The 19,994-nt window shown below is 41.1% G+C and overlaps 1 protein-coding gene across 1 annotated transcript in view; it reads left to right on the top strand.

The window, feature by feature from the left end:
* The window catches only part of fstl4 (follistatin-like 4), a gene marked incomplete at its 5' end in the record, with an annotated part of 204,905 nt that overhangs the window by 127,718 nt on the left and 57,193 nt on the right, over positions 1-19,994 (top strand). Inside the window, 2 exons of the mRNA XM_079214541.1 lie at positions 13,803-13,993; positions 18,346-18,466. Of these exons, the coding sequence (XP_079070667.1) occupies positions 13,803-13,993; positions 18,346-18,466 (312 nt within the window). The remainder of the gene's footprint in view (positions 1-13,802; positions 13,994-18,345; positions 18,467-19,994) is intronic.

Below are 19,994 nucleotides of genomic sequence, written 5' to 3'. Positions count from 1 at the left end.
TCATGCAGGTAGAACAACTGATAATTAATTGAATTACTTTCATTTTGTGAAATTTGTGTGTTATAACTACCTCGACCACAGAACCAAAACTGCCTCCATGCAGCACTTTATACTAATTAAGTGAGTAATTACATGTTGATGAGGAACAAGCGTTCAAGCTTAAAAAGACCTGTACCTGCTTAATATTATAATCATTAACACTCAAAGGGGGGAAAAAAGAAAAGTGTGAAATGCATCGACACCAAACAATATTGTAACACAAGTGTCAGCAAAATGTATTATAATACTGAGTATATTCTTGGTTCAAAGGAGAACTTCATCCAAAGTGCAGTCGTGGAGCCCAGAGTTGCTGCTCCGCTCTGTAAGTCACACTCCTCCTCTGACTGACAGAGTGAGAGAGTGAAAGAGAGTTGGCTCCAAAGAGAGAGAGGGAGGGAGGACGAGATACAGTGCTGATGTGTAGAGTGCTGATGTGCACTTTGAGAAGGCGTCTTCGAGGCAATGAGCTTGCAGATAGACGGGTGAGCCGGGGAGGGATGCTCACTCACACTGTCCTCTCCCTCTCTCCTTCAGCAGCCTCCTCCTGTTGCAACACGTTTCTCATTCAGTCGGCTCCAAGCTGCGCAGACTGATAAGGTTCCCAAGCTCACGCTGATCCACTCCGCTCAATGTATGTGGTGAGGAAATGTAGAGACGTCATTTTGAATAATACATCATTATGCATTTGCGTGGAGGCATGGGAGTCACTTTTAAAACCGGGACTCATCACTTTTTTTTTCTTACTGCTTTTGATGCGGGATTATTGTTCACATTCTAGATCCCAAGAACAGTCCCGTGTGGGATATTCATCGTTTAGCCGACTTTTGTCGGCTCACAGCTGATGGCATCAGTCAGCTCCTCCAATCTCCAAACGATCAAAGGGGTCCTAGTAACTCAACATTCCTGCCGCTACTGTTGACCCATGTAGCTGCACACTCCCTCCACCTCCAGCTGCTGCTGTTCTTTGTAGAAGGGATGCTGTGCAAGCTGTTTCAGAATAATGGCTGGTTGGTTTTCGTGCCATGTTTTCATATATATGGAAATATATGTTTACTTAAAACGTGTGCAAAAGAACTGATTCCTGTATTCCACAATATTTTTAATAAATCCTTACAGGCAGAGCATGTATCCAAGGTCTGGAAGGATGCTGTGGTAGTCCCTGTTCCCAAATCCAGTTGCCCCTGAAGCCTAAATGATTTTAGACCGGTTGCTCTTAAATCAATTTGAATGAAAACCTTTGAAAAACTGGTAAAGTCAGAAATTTGAAGAAAAACTGAGCAAGAGCTTGATCCGCTGCAGTTTGCTTATAGGCCACACAGAGGAGTAGAAGATGCCGCAGTCACTTTGTTTAATTTCATTTTTAAACATCTGGAGGGAAATGAATCTCATTTTAGACTTTTATTTGTTGATTCCTCCTCTGCTTGTAACACAATTCAACCCCATATTTTAACCAGTAGGCTTTTAGAACAATTTGAGTTAAGTCACAATCTTGTGGGTTGGATTCTTTACTTTTTAACTTATCAGACACAAAGAGTGAGGGTAAATGGAATTCTGTCGGACCAAGTGTGCTCCTCCTCTGGCTCCCCGCAAGGATGTGTGCTTTCGCTCCTTTTATTCATCCTCTACACAAATATGTGTCAGAGTAGGTATGATAATAGGACCATTTTAAAGTATGCAGATGATTGTGTTATTGTTAGTCAGCTCCAGGATAATGAGACCAGACACGGTCCGGTCATCCATGACTTTGTGAAGTGGTGTGAGGAGTCATATCTTCAATTAAACATATCAAAAACCAAAGACATGATCATTGATTTTAGAAGACATGCCCACACACATGAAGTCATATCATTAAGGGTCAGACTCTTACAAATATCTCGGGATAATTATCGACTCAAAACTGAACTTCGAAGCAAACTGTGAAGCCGTGTGCAAAAAGGGTCACCAGCATTTGTTTTGTGTAAGGAAACTGTCCTATTTCCACATCAACAAAACCAAGATGACCTTATTTTATCGTGCTTTTATTCAATCAATTGTATCTTTTTCTTTGGTGTGATGGTTTGGAAACCTGCCTTTAAAGGACAGAAACTCTGCATCAGATTGTGAAATGGTCTAGCAGGCTGATTGGTGAGTCACAACTTAGCCCAGAGACCCTGTACACCAGAATATTACAACAGCATCTCTCCTCTAGAAAGAGGTATTTAGTACCACGGTGCAGAACAAAGCGTTATAAAACAGCTTTGTTCCAGCAGCCATCACTCAGGTGAACACATTATAATTATAACAGCACTGATCTGTAGCTTGTTGTAATGTATGTCGAGACGGATGCCTCGTTTTCTACTGTTTTCTACTGCAAAAGTTTACCTACCGGTACTAATAAGTAACCAAAAAATGTCTATGGGTTTTTTTTTGTTAAATTTTTTACATTTTTTTTTATTACATTTCCCCAAGGATTATTATAAAGAATAGACCATCTTCTTTCATGGAAAGATCAGATCGAATCAGTGTGTAAGAAAACAAAGCAAAGAATCTATTTCCTTCGCCGTTTAAGATCTTTTGGTGCCAGTAGAAGGATTCTTCTTTTGTTTTTCACTTCTGTCATTATGAGTGTTCTTCAGTACTGCAGTACCACCTGGTATGGATGTCTGTCTGTAGCCCTAAAGTCACAAATGTTACAACAACTAAACATTTGTTCAAAGATTGTTGGACAACCACTTCAGGAGCTGTATGCTTCCACGTATGACAACAGCATGCTGAGGTTGGCAAAAAACATCACCTCAAACACTAATCATGTTTTGTATAGTGAATACAGGTTATTGCCCTCAGGAAGGAGATACGAGGTACCACTTTTCAAGAAGGTTAGACTAAAAAAGTCCTTTGTCCATCAATCGACTTTGATGCTAAACCGGAGATAGGCGGAGTGGTGGACAATGTGCTCTCGACTATCTGTACCCATGTATGTAAATTTGTTGTGTTTCAATGTGTCATGTCAATGTGTGTAATTCATGTTTTCTGTTTAAACATGCAACGGCTGCTGGGTCGCAAGACAAATTTCAGCACCAGCTGACGAATAAAGTTCATATCATATCATATCTTACACGCTACGTGGATACCGGAGGGGACGTTCTGTCAGATGCTACCTTCATTTGCTCTAATAAATGCTGCCACATGTTTCTTTACCTCAACTCGGGGATGCAGCTCAGAATTAACTTAAGTATTGAGTTCTCAGGAAGTTCCCAGGAAGTCAAAATGTATTCTTAGATTGTTTATTTGTAATTTTAGGCTGCCTTCAAAAATCTGGCCGTGGACAGCAGATGTAAATTAGCCTTTCCGGCTTTTTTACAGGTTTTACGGTTGATTGGTGTGCAAAATAAACAAATACAATAAATACAAATAAATCAAATAAGATATTAATTTAACAGTGATTTAAAAAATGAATTAAAGCAGACAATCTTCACACTTGAGAAGCTTGAAGCGATTTGCCATCTCTGCTTCATAAAGCAGTTAATTGATCATCGCAATTGTTGCCAATTTTCCGTCAGTAGACGTCGTTTTCGCATTGAATTTGATGGATCTCCGCAGGCATTGTTCTGGCGATCAACAGTTTCCAGCCTGACCGGTTGTGTTCTGCTAATAAGAAATGTCACTTTAAATATTTATGCATTGAGATAAACAACATACACTTTCTTGACATGACTCTTGTTTTAAAGGCTCATCATTTAAATTTCTTTACAGATAACATGCGTAACAACATAAAGATAGAAACATTTTACTAACAAGATCTGAAGAATGAAATTAATAACACAGCGATGAAATTAAGGGGCAATCACAACTTGCTTGTCTTCGCCCCCCACCTCCACCCCTGACACACACAGATAAAATGTCGCCGATGTGGAAAGTTTGTAAGTGAGTGAAGAATGAAGAGTGAAGAATATTTCCTCAACTCCAAGCCCCAAAGATAAACGGTAATAAACCATTGATAAAACAAGCTTAATCAGACACTTGTATTATAATTAACTCCACGCACGCTGCCCAAAGTTATGGTTAAAATACAGTCCTTGGCTAGAAGCTTAAATAAATCCAGTTGTTTGAAAGACATGTTTTCACAGCTAAAATTAAATAGTGTGGGAATTATGACTTGTTTATCTTCCCAACACGAGCTCGGAGCATCTTATGATATGTCATTACAACTGAAGCAGTTATTCAAACATAAAAAACTATTTTTTATCATTTAAATTGTGTGTTTTGGTGCAAATGACCACAGGAGATGACGAAAATATGAAGGAAATGTACACGCGTTACTCCAAAGTAAAGTCGAGTATATTCTATAGTACATTCTTTTGTTTTTTTCAGTATATATTTATATATGCACTTTTTTTTTTTTACCCTGTGAGATTTTACCCTTTAAATGTCCGTGCCTTTTCGTCCTCTCACACAACCCATCATCCTTTTAGCGTTCTGGGGACTTTCTTCTCTGCTGTTTGTTTCCCCCGGTTGACATTTATAAAGCGAGAGCTCGGAGGAGGAGGATGCTCTCCAAGCGGCGGAAGAGGAGCTCCGTCTCCGGCACATTGGGCGTCCGCGGTGCGAGCAGCTTACGGATCACTCACTTAAGCAGCTAACATTTCAAACGGGCAATAAAGAGAGTCGGCTTCCCTGCAGGACAATAAAGCAGCGTTAGAGTCAGGGCTGGATGCACTGTGATGCAGACTCATACGTCTCTGCCACCGCTGCGCTCAGCAGAACTAACAGAGACCGAATCAAAGACAGATTCACTGGAACATCCAGGTGGAACATTTACTTTCTCACCACGGCCACAGAATAGAAACGGCATTACGAGTGCAGTGAGTAAGATGGAGACACACTCTCATTAAGAGTTAAATAAGGCAGTGTTTCCCCCACTGGGCCCACACAAGCTGTTGTGGTGCTAGTGTTCGTGCCACAGCTTCGCGCCAAAGGCCCGGCTCACGGAGCCGTAAAGTCATCTCCTGGCGTCTTCCAGGACAAAAACAATAACACAAGTAGTTTTCAGTGAGGCACCACAGTGATACACCTTTAGTCCATAAATACATTATTAGTGCTTCTCTCTACCTCTCCTCTTTTATTTATTCCTTCATCCATCTTCTCTCTACCTCTTTTTCCCCCCTCCACCTCCACACTCTCACATTGACCTCCACTATTCAATTCAATTCAATTCAGTTTATTGTATATAGCCCAACATCACAAATACAAATTTGCCTCGGAGAGCTTTACAATCTTTATACATAACATCCCTGTCCCGGGACCTTACATCGGATCAGGAAAAACTCCCCCAAATGAAGATAGTAAAAACCCTTTCACAGGGAAAAAAGGGAAGAAACCTGAGGGAGAGCAACAGAGGAGGATCCCTCTCCCCGGATGGACAGAAGCAATAGATGTCATCTGACCAGAATGAATAACGTAACGGAGTTACAGCATATTCAATGAATATGACAGACATTCATCATATAATGAGTGGTAGGCATGGTCCATGATCCAGATAACCACGATCCATGAAGCAGAAGGAGGTAAAGAGGGGGGCATCAGCAGGGCCATGGCAGCAGGCAGGACCGGTTCCAGACAGCCACGATCCATGGAAACTGAGGAATGAAAAATTGAGGCGAGGAAGCACAGAACCTCCCAGAAAAAAAAGTAGAGTTAGTAATGTGCATTGAAGAGACAATAATCTATCCGGAAGGAGAGAAAGAAGAGGAGAAGAGGAGCGAAAGAAGTAGAGAAGAGGAGAAGAGGAGCTTAGTGTATTCTAAGATGTCCCCCAGCAGTCTAGGTCTATAGCAGCATGTCTAGGGGCTGGACCAGGGCAAACCTGAGTCAGCCCTAACTATAAGCACTTTCAAAGTCTACTCTTAAATGAGGTGACCGTGCCTGCCCTTTGGACTGAAAGTGGAAGCTGATTCCACAGAAGAGGAGCCCGATAACTGAAAGCTCTAGTCCCCAACCTACTTTTTAAGACTCTGGGAACCACAAGTAACCCCGCATTCAGTGATCACAACGCTCTAGTGGGGTAATATGGCACTATAAGGTCCTTAAGATATGATGGTGCATCACCAGTTAAGGCTTTGTAGGTAAGGAGAAGGATTTTAAATATGATTCTCGATCTTACAGGAACCCAGTGGAGAGCAGCTAGTACAGGAGTAATGTGATCTCTCTTCCGCGTCGTCGTTAGTACACGAGCTGCAGCAGTCTGGATCAACTGGAGAGACCCAAGGGACTTACCGGAGCAGCCTGATAATACGGAGTTACAGTAATCCAGTCTGGAACTTACAAATGCATTGATCAACGTTTCTGCATCGCGTTGAGACAGGATGTGCCAGATTTTTTAAATGTTCCTTAGGTGAAAAAAAGCGGTCCTTGAGATTTGTTTCACGTGGGAGCCAAAGGACAGGTCCTGGTCAAAAATAACTCAGAGATTCCTTACGGTGGTGGTGGATGTCAGAGCGATGCCATCCAGAGAAACCATATCATCAGTTAATTGATTTCTGAGGTGTTCTGGGCCGAGTAAAATAACTTCAGTCTTGTCCGAGTTCAGCAGCAGGAAGTTGCAGGTCATCCAGGTTTTGATGTCTTTAAGACACGCTTGAAGTTTAGCGACCTGGTGGATTTCATCTGACTTGATCGACAGATATAGTTGAGTATCATCGGCATAGCAATGAAAGTTTATGGAGTGCTTTCTGATAATATTGCCTAAAGGAAGCAAATATAAGGTGAATAAAATTGGTCCAAGCATGACCCCGAGATCCAAAGTCATACACTCAGTAATCCACCTGCCACGGTGGAGCGGAGGTCTTGGAGACGGATTGTAAAAAATATGAAAGAATATATACAAAATTTAAAAAAAAATCTATGGCCCTTTTAATCCACTAAATACCTTCTGGGATTACAAGACAGGTGGTTAGCATGTTTATTTAAGTAGATATCTCTGCAACACAATACATATATTATGTTTGAAACAGACATTCAACAGGAACATTATTTTGATACTAAAATCCTGGCTTGCTTGTGTCAGTGCAGCAACATTGGCGGAATATGTCTCCTCCTACACAAAGTAGAGTTTACCGTTAAATATTGTCATGATATTTTACCCTATGCAGAGAGATGCTTGTGGGGGCTGAGCAGAGGATTGTTCCCTATATATATATATATATATATATATATATATATATATATATATATATATATATATATATATATATATATATATATATGACGAGATGTAAATCAGCCCGAGGGCGTTCATTTGTTTCTGTCCTTCTGAGCTGGGACAGGGATGACAGCGAGGTGATGATCCCTCATGTCTGATCCATCTCACGCCTCATTCCCCCCGCAGGAATAACATTGAACAGGGATTTAGCCGAGACCTTGACTCGACAGCCGGCTGCTCGTAGAGACGAGTGCACATTGTCTCAGGCGCGTGGGAGGAAGCCTTTGTGTTGTAACAAGTAGCCGCTGTTGAGACCCGTGTGTTTCTTTTGTTTTTTGTCTTTGCATGTGTATTCATGTGTGACATTAAAGTCCCAGACAACTGAGATTTATGGAATTGATGACTTCCTCTCATTACTCGCCGTTTCCTGCGTTGACCTCAGACCCCGAGCAAAACACTCCAAACACTTTGATAGATGTACTTGATGTCTAGGTCTGAGCACTACAAATTAGAGGCCCTGCTAACCTCAACTAAAGATGCTCCAGTCTCATAATTACATAAATACCGTCACGCCCTCCGGTAGGCAATTCATCAACGGAGGGACGGCCGAAGAATTGTTGTTCCAATGGCCTTGAAATTGTCTTTTTGACAACAACAAAAAATTATAAACTAGGGCAGAAAATAAGTATTTATTCGCTGCTCAAAATAGTCTCCAAAAAATAAATAATTTACACCTGTCAGAGTGACGTATCTCATTTAGCCTTTATTAAAAAATAAAACTGTATATTTGTAAACCAGATCTATGTATTTGGTAGTAACCAATGAATGCCACAGATAGGAGGGAAGTCCGGAAATATTGAGAAAATTCTTCTCTGCATTTGACCCATCCTTGGTTAAGGGGCAGTGGGCTGCCCTGTGGGGCGCCCGGGGGGCAGTTGGGGGTTGGGTGTCATTTTCACTTTCAGAGACCTAAACCTCCGGTACACGAAATGTGCACGTTTCATTTTTCCTGTGTTCTATCATAAACTAGTAATCCAGTAATGCATATACTGCTATATGAACCTCTTAACTAGTCTCACAAGTGTCTTCTGTATATTATACCTTTTGAAATTATTCAAATAGCCCTTGTGGTTGAGGATATATTCTGTATTTAGTATGGGTATGCGAAACCATTCGGAATTTGAGAAAAATGGCAGGGGCTTCAGCGGAGCCCATAAACTTTGGCTTTGTATCAACAAGAAAACATTCATCACATATGAAAAGCATCACACATTAGGCCTATGTACAGTGGAGTATAGTAAGTAGAAATACTTCGCTCCTGTACTTAAGTAGTTTTTTTGGATATCTGTACTCTACTTTACTATTTATATTTCTGTTTACTTTTACTTTTACTTCACTACATTTTGCAAAGAAAACTGGTACTTTTACTCCGTTACATTTCCCCTGAAACCTTCATTACTCGCTACAAAATCAAATATCTCTTTAGAAAAAAAAAAAACATCCGAGACTGTGGTGGAACACAGACTCCACCAAGCAGGTTTTGCGAATCACAATAGGGCTGCAACTAACGATTATTTTAATAATCGATTAATCGGTTGATTATTTTTCCGATTAATCGATGAATCGGATAAAAAAGCAAAAAAACATTAATTTCCAACCCTTTATTCAAAAACAGAAGTGACAGTGCAAAACATGTTCAGAAAGCACAAACAGGTTGCTCCTTGAACATCCCTGAGCTGTTAATTAAAAAATTAAAATGGACTAACACTAAAAACATACACATGTATGCTTTACATCTGCCAAATGTGAGTCCTTTTTCTTTTTTTTTTACTGTAATTGATCTCCTTGGAGCAGAGGCTGCTTTAGCATGCCCTGCTTTATCAATATGTATGAAACACTGGGACAGTGGGAAGCTGCACTGCTCCTTTCACGTCCGTTTGGACCTCAACCTTCAGGCCCAGCTCCACATCTCAGCTCTGCATCAAGCTGTGCTACATATAGAGTCCTCTTCCTTAAACTATTTCATTCTGGGCCTCTTACGACCACAAAATGACGTTGTTGGCTAAGCCCAACTACGTGATTTGATTCAGTCTACTTTGAGTAAAAAAACAACCTGCAGCCAGATCCGCCAGTGAGCCGATTTAACGTTAACGAGTGACAGCGTGAACTGAACCAGACCGGGGGGTTACGGCATGTTTCACCACGTTACGGTTTTCTACAAGCAAGACTGAACTGTAACGGAACATAAAGTAACTTTAACGACAATACACAACCCAAACACGTTAGCTAACGTGATAGCAAGCTGACTAGCTTCCATTAAAAACAAGTTTGAGGGATATGAAGCCGCTGTAGACATCTTAACGCTGATTAGCCAAGACTCGACACGTCACATCCAAGATGTTCTATTTTTGCTAAGATCACAACCTCAGCGTTTCTCAGTCTCTCACTCCAATCTCAGACACGCTGGCGGCCAGTTGCTCTGCTCCGCTCTTTTTTTTTTCTCCGCGACTTTGTGACTGCCGTAATAATCGCGCTGTACACAACGAATCGATAATGAAATTCGTTGCCAACACTTTTGATAATCGATTTTTATCGATTTTATCGATTCGTTGTTGCAGCCCTAAATCACAATATTCTGCATTTTCCCTCTACATCCTCTAGTCCAGTGGTTCTCAACCTTTATTCAATGGTGTACCCCCTGTGAAATATGTTTTCAGCCAAGTACCCCCTAACCAGCGCAAATCATTTTTGGTAAAAAAAGAAAAGTAGTAATACACAGCGCTGTGTCGTCAGTGTTGGATTTATTAAACTGTCAAGAATGAATATGGCATTGAACTGAATGCTTTTGCGTTTACATTTTAGTGAGAAACTTGTGCTTCACTGAGGATCTTTGTCAGTCTTGGTGGCAGGGAGGCCATTACTGTAATCAAGCTCTTCTCTCTTCTCCAGACACAGTCTGCTTCTTTGCTTTGTTTTGATCAGTCATGCAGAGAAGGAGGCCTCACATAAACATGTGGAGGCAAAGGGTAGTAGCTGCTCCAAAGCTTTCCGTCCCAGGCCAGGGTGCTTCTGCTTCACACACACCCAAAACTGTGTGAGTGTGGATGTGGCAAACTTCATCTGGAGGCCACGGTCAGATGACACTTCCAGGAGTTTTTCCTGATAAGTGACAGGCAGCTTGCTTCCGTTTGCTTCAGACAAGAGAAATGGGTTTCTCACCCAATCCAGCTGTACAGATTTATCCTCCATGCCAGGAAAGTAGGAGTGAAAATCTTGAATCAAGTTGGTCAAATGTCCCACTATGACCGACTTGACTGGAGCTCTGTCCACATCCTCACTAGAGAGAAAATCCTCCACCTGAGGAAAGCAGGTGAAATCTCCCTCTGCAGAGGACCTTCTCCACAGATCTGCCTTCTTTAGGAAGCCACCCACCTTGTCATTAACATGCTGGTCTCTTTGACCCACCTCGTCATACAGGTTTAACATGCTGGTCTCTTTTGCCGTAGAGCCACATTCAGTTCGCTATATATATATATATATATATATATATATATATATATATATATATATATATATATATATATATATATATATATATATACACACATACACACACACATATGTATGTATGTATGTATGTATGTATGTATGTATGTATGTATGTATGTATGTACATACATACACACATATATATATATATATATATATATACATACACACGCCTGCATTGCGTGGTCTTGACTTTATGAAGTTGATTGTTTTGACACTGTCGTTCAAAACGTCATGTAACACAGGGCTTCTTTTCTTGCACGCCAATGCTCACTGTGTCATGCACGATCCCTGTGCATGACACAGTGAGTCCACTTCACGTCAGGGTTTTATTTTTTAATGCGCGCTACGAATCCTCTCTTGCTGCCCGTCATCGAGGCCGCTGCGTCCGTGCAGATGTTGCTGCAGGATTTCCAGCTCATTCCGTTTTCACAGAAGAAGGTGATGACAACATAAACAATGACATACAAATCTTCTTTGGCACTTGTCCCTGTTTTCAGCAGCATTGCTGCTACGCTTCAACCACGACTTCATTGTTTGAGTTTTAAGGCGGCAGTGATAGACGACAGGTGGCGTGTGCCAGGTTGGGTCAAACCATCCTGATATGGGGGAGACTCTGGGTTTTTAGGATAATTAAATTAAATAGCCTACTTAATATAAAATTCAGTTTGTGAACTTACACTTATGTTGTATTGAATCTTTGTCAAATAACTATTTTTAAAGGATTTTTGAATGATGCTAATTTTAAATAGATTTTTTTTAAATCTCACGTACCCCCTGGAGTGCCTTCACGTACCCCCAGGGGTACACGGACCCCCATTTGAGAACCACTGCTCTAGTCCAGCGCTCCCAAACCTTTATTGCATCACAGACCAGTTCCGTGAAGACAATATTGTCACGGACCGAGTCCGACCTCGGGGAGACGAGAGACAACAACACCAGACGTGTGTTTGTTATGTCCAGTCTACTGACTCTACTCCGAACTAAACCTTTAGTCCAGTCTACTGCTTAACTTATAACCCGCTGCACAAAGACAGGATGTTGAAATGGAAGCAGGTTTTCGTGCTTTTTTGGCGATCTCAGGATACTTTGCCTTGGTTTTAATCCAGAACACCGACATTTTTAGAGTAACGTAACATCTTGACATGTGTCACTAGGTTCCGTCTGAGGTTACCACAGACCGATGTATCCGGTCCTTTTTCACAATAAAACATCTTTCCGGCTTTGATTTTTTAAATTTAATTTAAATTTTTCATTCATTCTTTCTGTGCAGCTCGGTATCAAGGGCCCCACGGCCCGGTACCGGGCGGAATGAGCATACTTATAACCACACTGTTACAACTCCTTCATAGTGTCATATTGCTTTTTGGAGAATTATGATGATAAGTTCATAGTAGATGCAAGAGTATACTTAGGTACAATATATTATTTTGAACATAATATATATGGATGGATCATAGCCAACAACACTCCTTGTCATTGGTCCTGGTGGCCACAGCACTTAAAAGTATACACTTCATAATTCTCAAAATTCTGACCCTTTGCTTTTTTATGAAAAGCATGGACTTGTACTTTTACTTTCAATACTTAAGTACATTTTATATCAGAAAAATACTTTTCATACTTAAGTACAGAAAATATCAGATACTTTAAGACTTTTACTCAAGTAGTATTTTAATAGGTGACTCAAGTACGACTTTTGGGTACTTTATACACCACTGCCTATGTATACTATTAAAGCAAAATATAGAATTAAAACGAGTTGTACACAGGTAAAGAGTCTCAAAGTACTTGATATACGTATTTCAAAAACAGTAATAGAAATACTGCTCATCTCTGTATACAACCAGAGGAGTTGAATCAGGTCAAACACTTATGAATGAAGAGTATGTAGTCTGAGAAGTTATTGAGGACTCATAGGCCTTTTTGAGCTTTTATTGCCATGTGGAGGCATTTTGCACACGAGGAAACCTTTTGTTTATTCGTGTCTGTGTATGCATATGCATAAGCATGAACATATGTGTATCTTTAATATGCACGTTACCATAGAGCGCCACAGCAGAATATATTGTCTTTCTGCTGTTGAACCACTTTGCTGCATTGACAGTGCCGACTGCTAACTGTACACATGCTTTGGCAGCACCCCCCGCTGCTCTGAGATGCTGGGACTAAATTTCCAGGAGTTTTTCTTTCATGTCCATCCCGTCCTCTCATTTCGCATTTGTCAACTTTGATGGTGTTTGCGTTGTCGGAGGAGATTAGGCCATTAGATTCGTTCCCGTGTACTCTCAGAGGGAGGTCTACCTGCTCTGCAGCAATCGGGCAGGGACTTCGTCTCATGGTTCATTCATATGGTAGATCTTTCTTTTTTTTTTGCTTCTGATTTGCACGTGGGCCTCGTACTTTTCTCGGCAAGCCTCTCTCACGCCGCCATCAGATGATACTGAAGCAAAAGTGGGACATGACAGGAATGGAGAGGAAATGCTGCTTCACTGCTCCCTATTAGCATCAAGTCCCTCACAACAGGGCACGGGCGTATTTTGCATAACTATCGATTTCAAGTGTGAAGAAAAAAGGAAAAGCGTCTCGCTGTCCATGATTAATTTCTGGTCTCTCGATTCCTCTGCACATCTCCATCAGGGAAAGCCATGCAAAAAAATTATCAAAAATCAGCAGCTATGCCTCGTTGTGTTGGAGCTCTAATCACAGAGCAAAAGGAACAGGAGCTTGAGAGGGTCTAAATGAGGATGTTTACCCTTGTTTTTTATGTGGATTCAAGGATTACTTGTAATTAATTGGCCCCCCTGCACCAAAAAGCTGTCAGACAAATTATGCAAACCAAAAAAACTGAAATGTTTTAAATGAGTAAACACTCAAGGACACACACAACCATGCACAAATACACATTATTTATCCATCGTGCCCTCTTTTTCCTCTCCTCCCTGCGTGCAAACACATTAAATCCAATTTACAGCTACAATCCAAAGCTTTGGCTTGTTTAATTGAGGTTAAGCCGAGTTTCTTTTTGCTCCTACAGGCAACGCGTGCACCATGTCGGAGTACAACCGGCTGAAGAGCATGCTGCTGGATATGCAGCCCAAAGCGCTGGAGGCCGGGGAGCGGAGCCAGCAGAGGGACATGAAGGCGAAGCGGGCGCTGGTGGACACCATGTTCAAATACCTGGACGCGGACGAGGACGGGCGGCTGGTCGCCGACGAGCTGGAGAAGGTGGGTGTGAAGCTGAGACGGCCTAGTCTCATCCATGTGTGGCATGCTTTTTTTTCTTAAGAACTTTTATAACTTTCATCTTTTGATGTGCGAGAATAAAGAGAACCTGTGTAGCATCCACTAAAACACAGATAATAATTCATTTGTTTTGATGAAATCCTTTCCACAAAAATGTGAACCCATACCCGTCCTGTCCCAAGTCCTGCACCTCTTTGGAAACAACACAATCATTGCTAGGAGAGAGAAGTTAATATATAATATATATATATATATATATATATATATATATATATATATATATATATATATATATATATATATATATATATTAGGGCTGGGCAAAGTTGGAAAAATGTAACCGATTAATCGCATGATTTTTCTGAGATTAATCGCATTATGCGCCAAATTCAATAATGAAGTAAAAAACTAGTGTATTGCGCGCTTTTATTTTAAAGTAATGTTATCAGAACAATATAACAGGCACTCTGGAGCAACAGCAAGTTAACAACGGTATATAAAACTGTTTTATTTTCTTTTTTATGAACAAGTACCAGAAGAAACACTTGTCTTTTATCAGGGAACAAGATAAACAGTCTGTTCAGTAGTAAGGGTCCCTGTGAGGGACAAGCCACTCCTTCTTTTGTCATGTTCAAACAGTAATGTAAAAAAATAAATCAGAAACAGTCAAAATATGTGAAGCAGCACCCACAGTTCATCAATATAATGAACTGTGTGAGGAACTCAATATGTTCTAAAGTTAGACACGGTTTGTCAATCAATTTGGTTGTTTTTGTTGCATGTGTTTTGTTTGCCGTAAGCAAAATGTATCTGGTTTCCCGTTTTGAGATAAGGTGCTTTTATTTTGAAGGAGAGAAACGGGATTGAAACGGAAGTAGCATAGTGCTCCGTTTAACGGCTAAAGCTACGGTCTTTAAAGACCATCTGTCGGAGGGGTACGCTACAAACTGTGACTATGAGATTACTGTTACAGCGATGTCCAGTAGTCTCAGTGAGAGCAACAGTCACTTGTGTAGTCATACAACTTGTGTTTTCTCCTGACGACGGAGCGTCTGGAGGCTCACACGCGCCGTCAATGCGCTGCATCAATAGGCTCGTTCGTTAGAGCTGCGCCTCGCCTGGAATCCAGACGAGAGTCACAGAAAAATGACTTCCTGTTAATTCCGAACTTTTGTCTACTTGTAGTTTACAGATCACGTTTGGATTTATTGATGTGTTTGTAAATATATATTTATGTAGAAATGTATGTGTAGCTGCATCCTTTGTTCTTTGTATGTCTGCCTGTGAAATACATTACTACTCATTTAGATGTGTGTTATATAAATACGATTTTGTATTAACAACCACACAAGATATGTTTTCAGATTAAACATGAGGCGAATAGTCAACAATCCAGCGTTAAGTATTCCAACTACACATAAAATAAGGATTTTCTACAACACGTGGTGTTTGCTGTCAGATCTAAGAGCCAATCAGCCCTCTGATGTGGCGACAGCCAGGTGTTTCCCATCATGCACTGGGCCACGCAGTCCGTGGAGAGCTACTGTGGCGGCTGACTCTGAAATCAACAGCCGGCTTGGTCTCGTGAGAGTATCGTTGATCACGTGTGCATGACGTCAGAGCAAGTCGGGAGCAAGTCGGACACAAATCTAACCGGCATGCATTGCGCGCCGATCGCCGGCAATCGATTCTGCGCAGAACTGGCTCATCTCGAACGAGCCTAATGCTGTGTAACGTAAAGCCCCTCCCAATGCAATAAATAAATAATGCAGTTAACACCATGATGAAATAATTAACGCGTTAATGGATTGCTGCGTTAACGTATTTATAACGTGTTAACATGCCCAGCCCTAATATATATTTATTTATTTGTATATACATATAAATAAATACACATATATATTTATTTTTTTATATTTTTTATATATATATTTATATATATATATGTAAGTGTTCATCGCCCAATATGTGTTCAAGGACTGTGGGAAGGTTGAGAACCCGACTATAATGGCTTTTGATGAATGGGCAAATTTTGTTTGAAGAAAACATGCTTTTCAAAAACCAACCCACCGGCTTTGGGATTCAGAGTCACGACCATGTGGGTAAACTCAGAGGTTGTCTTCTCACCCCGGTCCGATGGGAAACAGTAGAAAGGACTGGCATTGATATTTGCAGGGCGAGGGAATTGAATCATCGTGGTCCTCATCTGGTATCAGAGAATGGGCATCAGAGACGCGTGTTAATTAGACTCCTCTCAGCCAATGCTTTGGTCTCAGTGAACCGTGGCAGTGCCACTGACCACAGGCTAAACCAGATGAGCAAATTGGCAAATACTTTCGCACTCTTAATTTCCAACAATCTGATTGTGCCGTGGCGCTTTTCTCATTATGTGGAAATTAAGAGAGAGAGAGAGAGAGAGAGAGAGAGACAGAGAGAGAAAGAGAGAGACTTTATGATGCTGCTGAATAGCAGGCTTATTAGAAGCTGATGATTAATAAGTGGAACTAAATATAGTCTAAAAAATGCCACAGTCTTCTGTCACATCTCTGCGGTTGTGAATGGCAACCTGCTTTGTCAACCTTTTTTTAAATTTAAAAAGATTGAGTGATTTTTGGCATAGTTCTAGCTGCAGAAATAGGAGAAAAAAAAATCTCTCTGGCAGAGCTGCACTACAAGATCCAACAAAATATTTTTTATCAATCACAGCTGGCAATTACTAATGCTGACATGTTGACAGGAAGTTTGTAGATAAGACATTATTATCCTGCAGGAATTCATAAATACAGCTTCAGACACAACGCTTTTGAAGATGAATTGCGGTCATCCATCCAGACGGTCTCAGAGGCTCTTTTTTTGGCACTGAAATATTTTTGAGCACATGGCTGCAGTCTGCTGGAGGCAGCGAGAGGAGGACAGAAGTCACTTCCCCTCATCCGCCAAATCACAAGAGCACCTCCATGCAGAATCAATTGGAGGAGATGAACATGAAGGGGGCTATATTGAAGGATTTACACGTTGGATCTACATTACAGTATATCATAACCTTTGGGCCAAAAAACATATGTAAACAACAGTGGAAACTTTTTTTAAAAACTGCATGGGAAAAGTAATAAAACAAGATCTATAACTTCAAGCAAAAGGCTTTTTTCCCCATACATATTGGCAAAACTACGCTGATCTTGATCAAAATATAGTGCAACTGAATTTACGGAGCAGAAGTGGTGCGTCTTCCCGGGGGAACACCTGTGAATTAACACCTGTGAATTAGCTGCAGCGTGCAGCAGCGTGCAGCAGATAGAAGATAGATATTTCTCAAATGGAAAGCAATCAGAAGCAGATTCCATGTTTATCCCGCCCCCTTTTCACGCGGAATGGAAAGTCTCTCAGGATGAAGTCAGTTTCTGTGTTTATGAACACAAGCCATCTTCTGTCCGATTTAAATCTTATTCTGATTATTGCTGGCATAAAAATCCCACTCAAAAACATGACTTATAATGCAAACTGTATTCAGGCCGGCAATTTAATGCAAAAATCACTTTCATTACAAATCACCGCTGGAAGCCGAGTGATCATTACTTGGAGCACTTAGAAGCGCAACATGTGGAAGCTTTCATGAGAAGGCAGCGCTTTAATGAGCAGCAGTCAAATTTGTATAATGTACAATTGAAATTAACAAAAATATGGAAAATACAGATTGTTCATGAACAGTTTTAACTACAAGGATGATTTGGTGATTCTTTAATACTGTATCTTAATTTAAAGGTGCTAAATACTTTATGATATCCATTGCTGCTGCTTTTGTTATAGTATTCGTCTTTATGGCTGTTATTAGTACTAATATTACTACTCTAATTATATGCATCATTGATGATTCTGTATATATATGCCATCTATTGCCGGCGTATGAGCGCAGGGCAGCGAGCCAGTAGGGCTCAAATGCATCAACATGCGCTAATATGTCCAAAAGAACCAAGAAGCTCGGGTAAAACGCACACGCACACGCACGCACACACACACACACACACACACACACACTACTCCACTATATCTTTACATGAAAAGTCTTTTTTTATCCTCTGAATATCACATTTAACACATTTAAGAGTCTGAATGAAACTTTCCATGTTCATGAAAAAATATATATATATACTGAACTGTTAAGTGTGTGTGATACCTCTTTCTTTAAAACATGTACATTTTACATTTAAACCAAATGTGCATAATATGGTTCTATCACAGCAGATATCACCAGGTCTTCCCACGAGGTTCTCTGCACAAAAAATGTGTCCAGCTGTGTGTTTGAACTTGTGTGTGTGTGTGTGTGTGTGTGTTAGATCTCCATGAAGGAGCACCTGGAGGACAGCTTGCTCGAGTGCACCATGCAGGACCTGCTGCGCTACGACGACTACAACAACGACAGACACCTCAGCCTGCACGAGTTCTACACAGCTTTCCGTGAGTCCTTCATCCTCCTCTTCTTCCTACTTTAAAAATGTACTTTGTGCAGTCTGCCAATACATTATTTGTAATTTTACATCCTTAAAACCGAGCTGCTCATCTACATTTTCCTGCTAAAATGACGCTTTTGGTTATTTTACTTTGCTTTTGTTGACAAGCCGTGCAATATAAATGGCAGCAGTGTTTTTTTTTAGGTTTTCTGGTCATTATTTTAGAAACCTGGTGACCTCCCATCCAGTCCGCCTCTCCACAGCAGCCGAGAGCACAAAAGTGTTCCAGCCGCCGATAAACTGATAATCGGCCATCGGCCCGTGTGCCCAGACCCGGCCTCGTTACAGCATCTGGAACGGCCGTAATGACCTTTTGGGGGTTTAGGCTGAGCGGCAGCTGAGAGCACAGGCGAGTTCCACCTTATTAAGACCAATAATCACAAATTTCTATCGGCATCAACATTTCACATAAAATGCGGCGAAAAAACCCTGATCTGAATCCAAAAGCGGTGATGGAGCTGATGAATCCCAGCAGGTGGCCCTTTAAAAAAAAAAAAAGGTTCTATACCTTCAGCTTGTGCGGTCCATTAAGCCTCACCACTGATTTAGCCTTCCTAATGACTGGTTTTAGTGGGAACCATCCTGCCATTATCGCCTTCCACTCCCACTCACCTTCCAGATAGGCGGTGAGCAGACGAAGCGCGGTGGTATTTATCCAGAGATGGACCCGCCTGCAGGGTTCCAGCCTGTGTTTGTCAATGCATTTTATGTTTGACAAGCGTTTGAAGAAATGAGCTGGGACCAATAAAACAAGCTATTGATCAGGTGACGCTCAAGGTTAACTGTTGGGCTGCAGGAAGGCACCACCAAGTGGGAGTAATTAGTTCTGAGTGGTGCATCTGGTGTCCTGGATAATGTTGGTGGTGTGTGTGTGTGTGTGCTCTTCCCAGTGAGCGGTTTGGGAAGCGGAGCAACCAGGAATCGCAGGTGTGGCTAGCAGGGTGAAAATCTACAATATGCTTTAGAAATAAGCTTTAGAAAATAGAAGACTTATTACAGACTCCAAATGATGCAAGAAGGTTTTTTTTTCTTTTTTCCCTGGTTGATAACTCTACTGCCGAGCCAATTGTCTGAAATCCAAGCTGCAGTCGTGTTTCGGAGACCCCGTAACCCAAAACACAGGGTTTGAAAATGTGTTTGGGAATCCTTCTTTGATATCCATCGTTCTCCTGTGTTGATATGTTCTGTCTGTTTCACAGCTTTGATGTTTAGAATCAAATTCATCTGGCTACTCCCCAAAAAGAAGACGGCAGCTCCATTGTTGCTCCCGCAGTCGCTGAACCTGCGCGGTTAAGAAGCTCAGATTGTGTTGTTGATGTTATTTAATGTGCGAACCCTCGACAAGCGCACCGCTCAACAAAGCTCTGTTCTATTGCCTCCCAAATCCATCTTTTTTTTTACGAGTTAAATAGAGGCGAATTTGCTTGGAGAACACTCCCAAGATGATTGCATTGCTATCGATTTTTCCTCCGATT

The sequence above is a fragment of the Taurulus bubalis genome (assembly GCF_910589615.1).
Source record: "Taurulus bubalis genome assembly, chromosome: 2".
NCBI lineage: Eukaryota > Metazoa > Chordata > Actinopteri > Perciformes > Cottidae > Taurulus > Taurulus bubalis.
The sequence above is the reverse complement of the archived record's forward strand: the minus strand, read 5'-3'. Positions and strand labels throughout refer to the sequence as shown.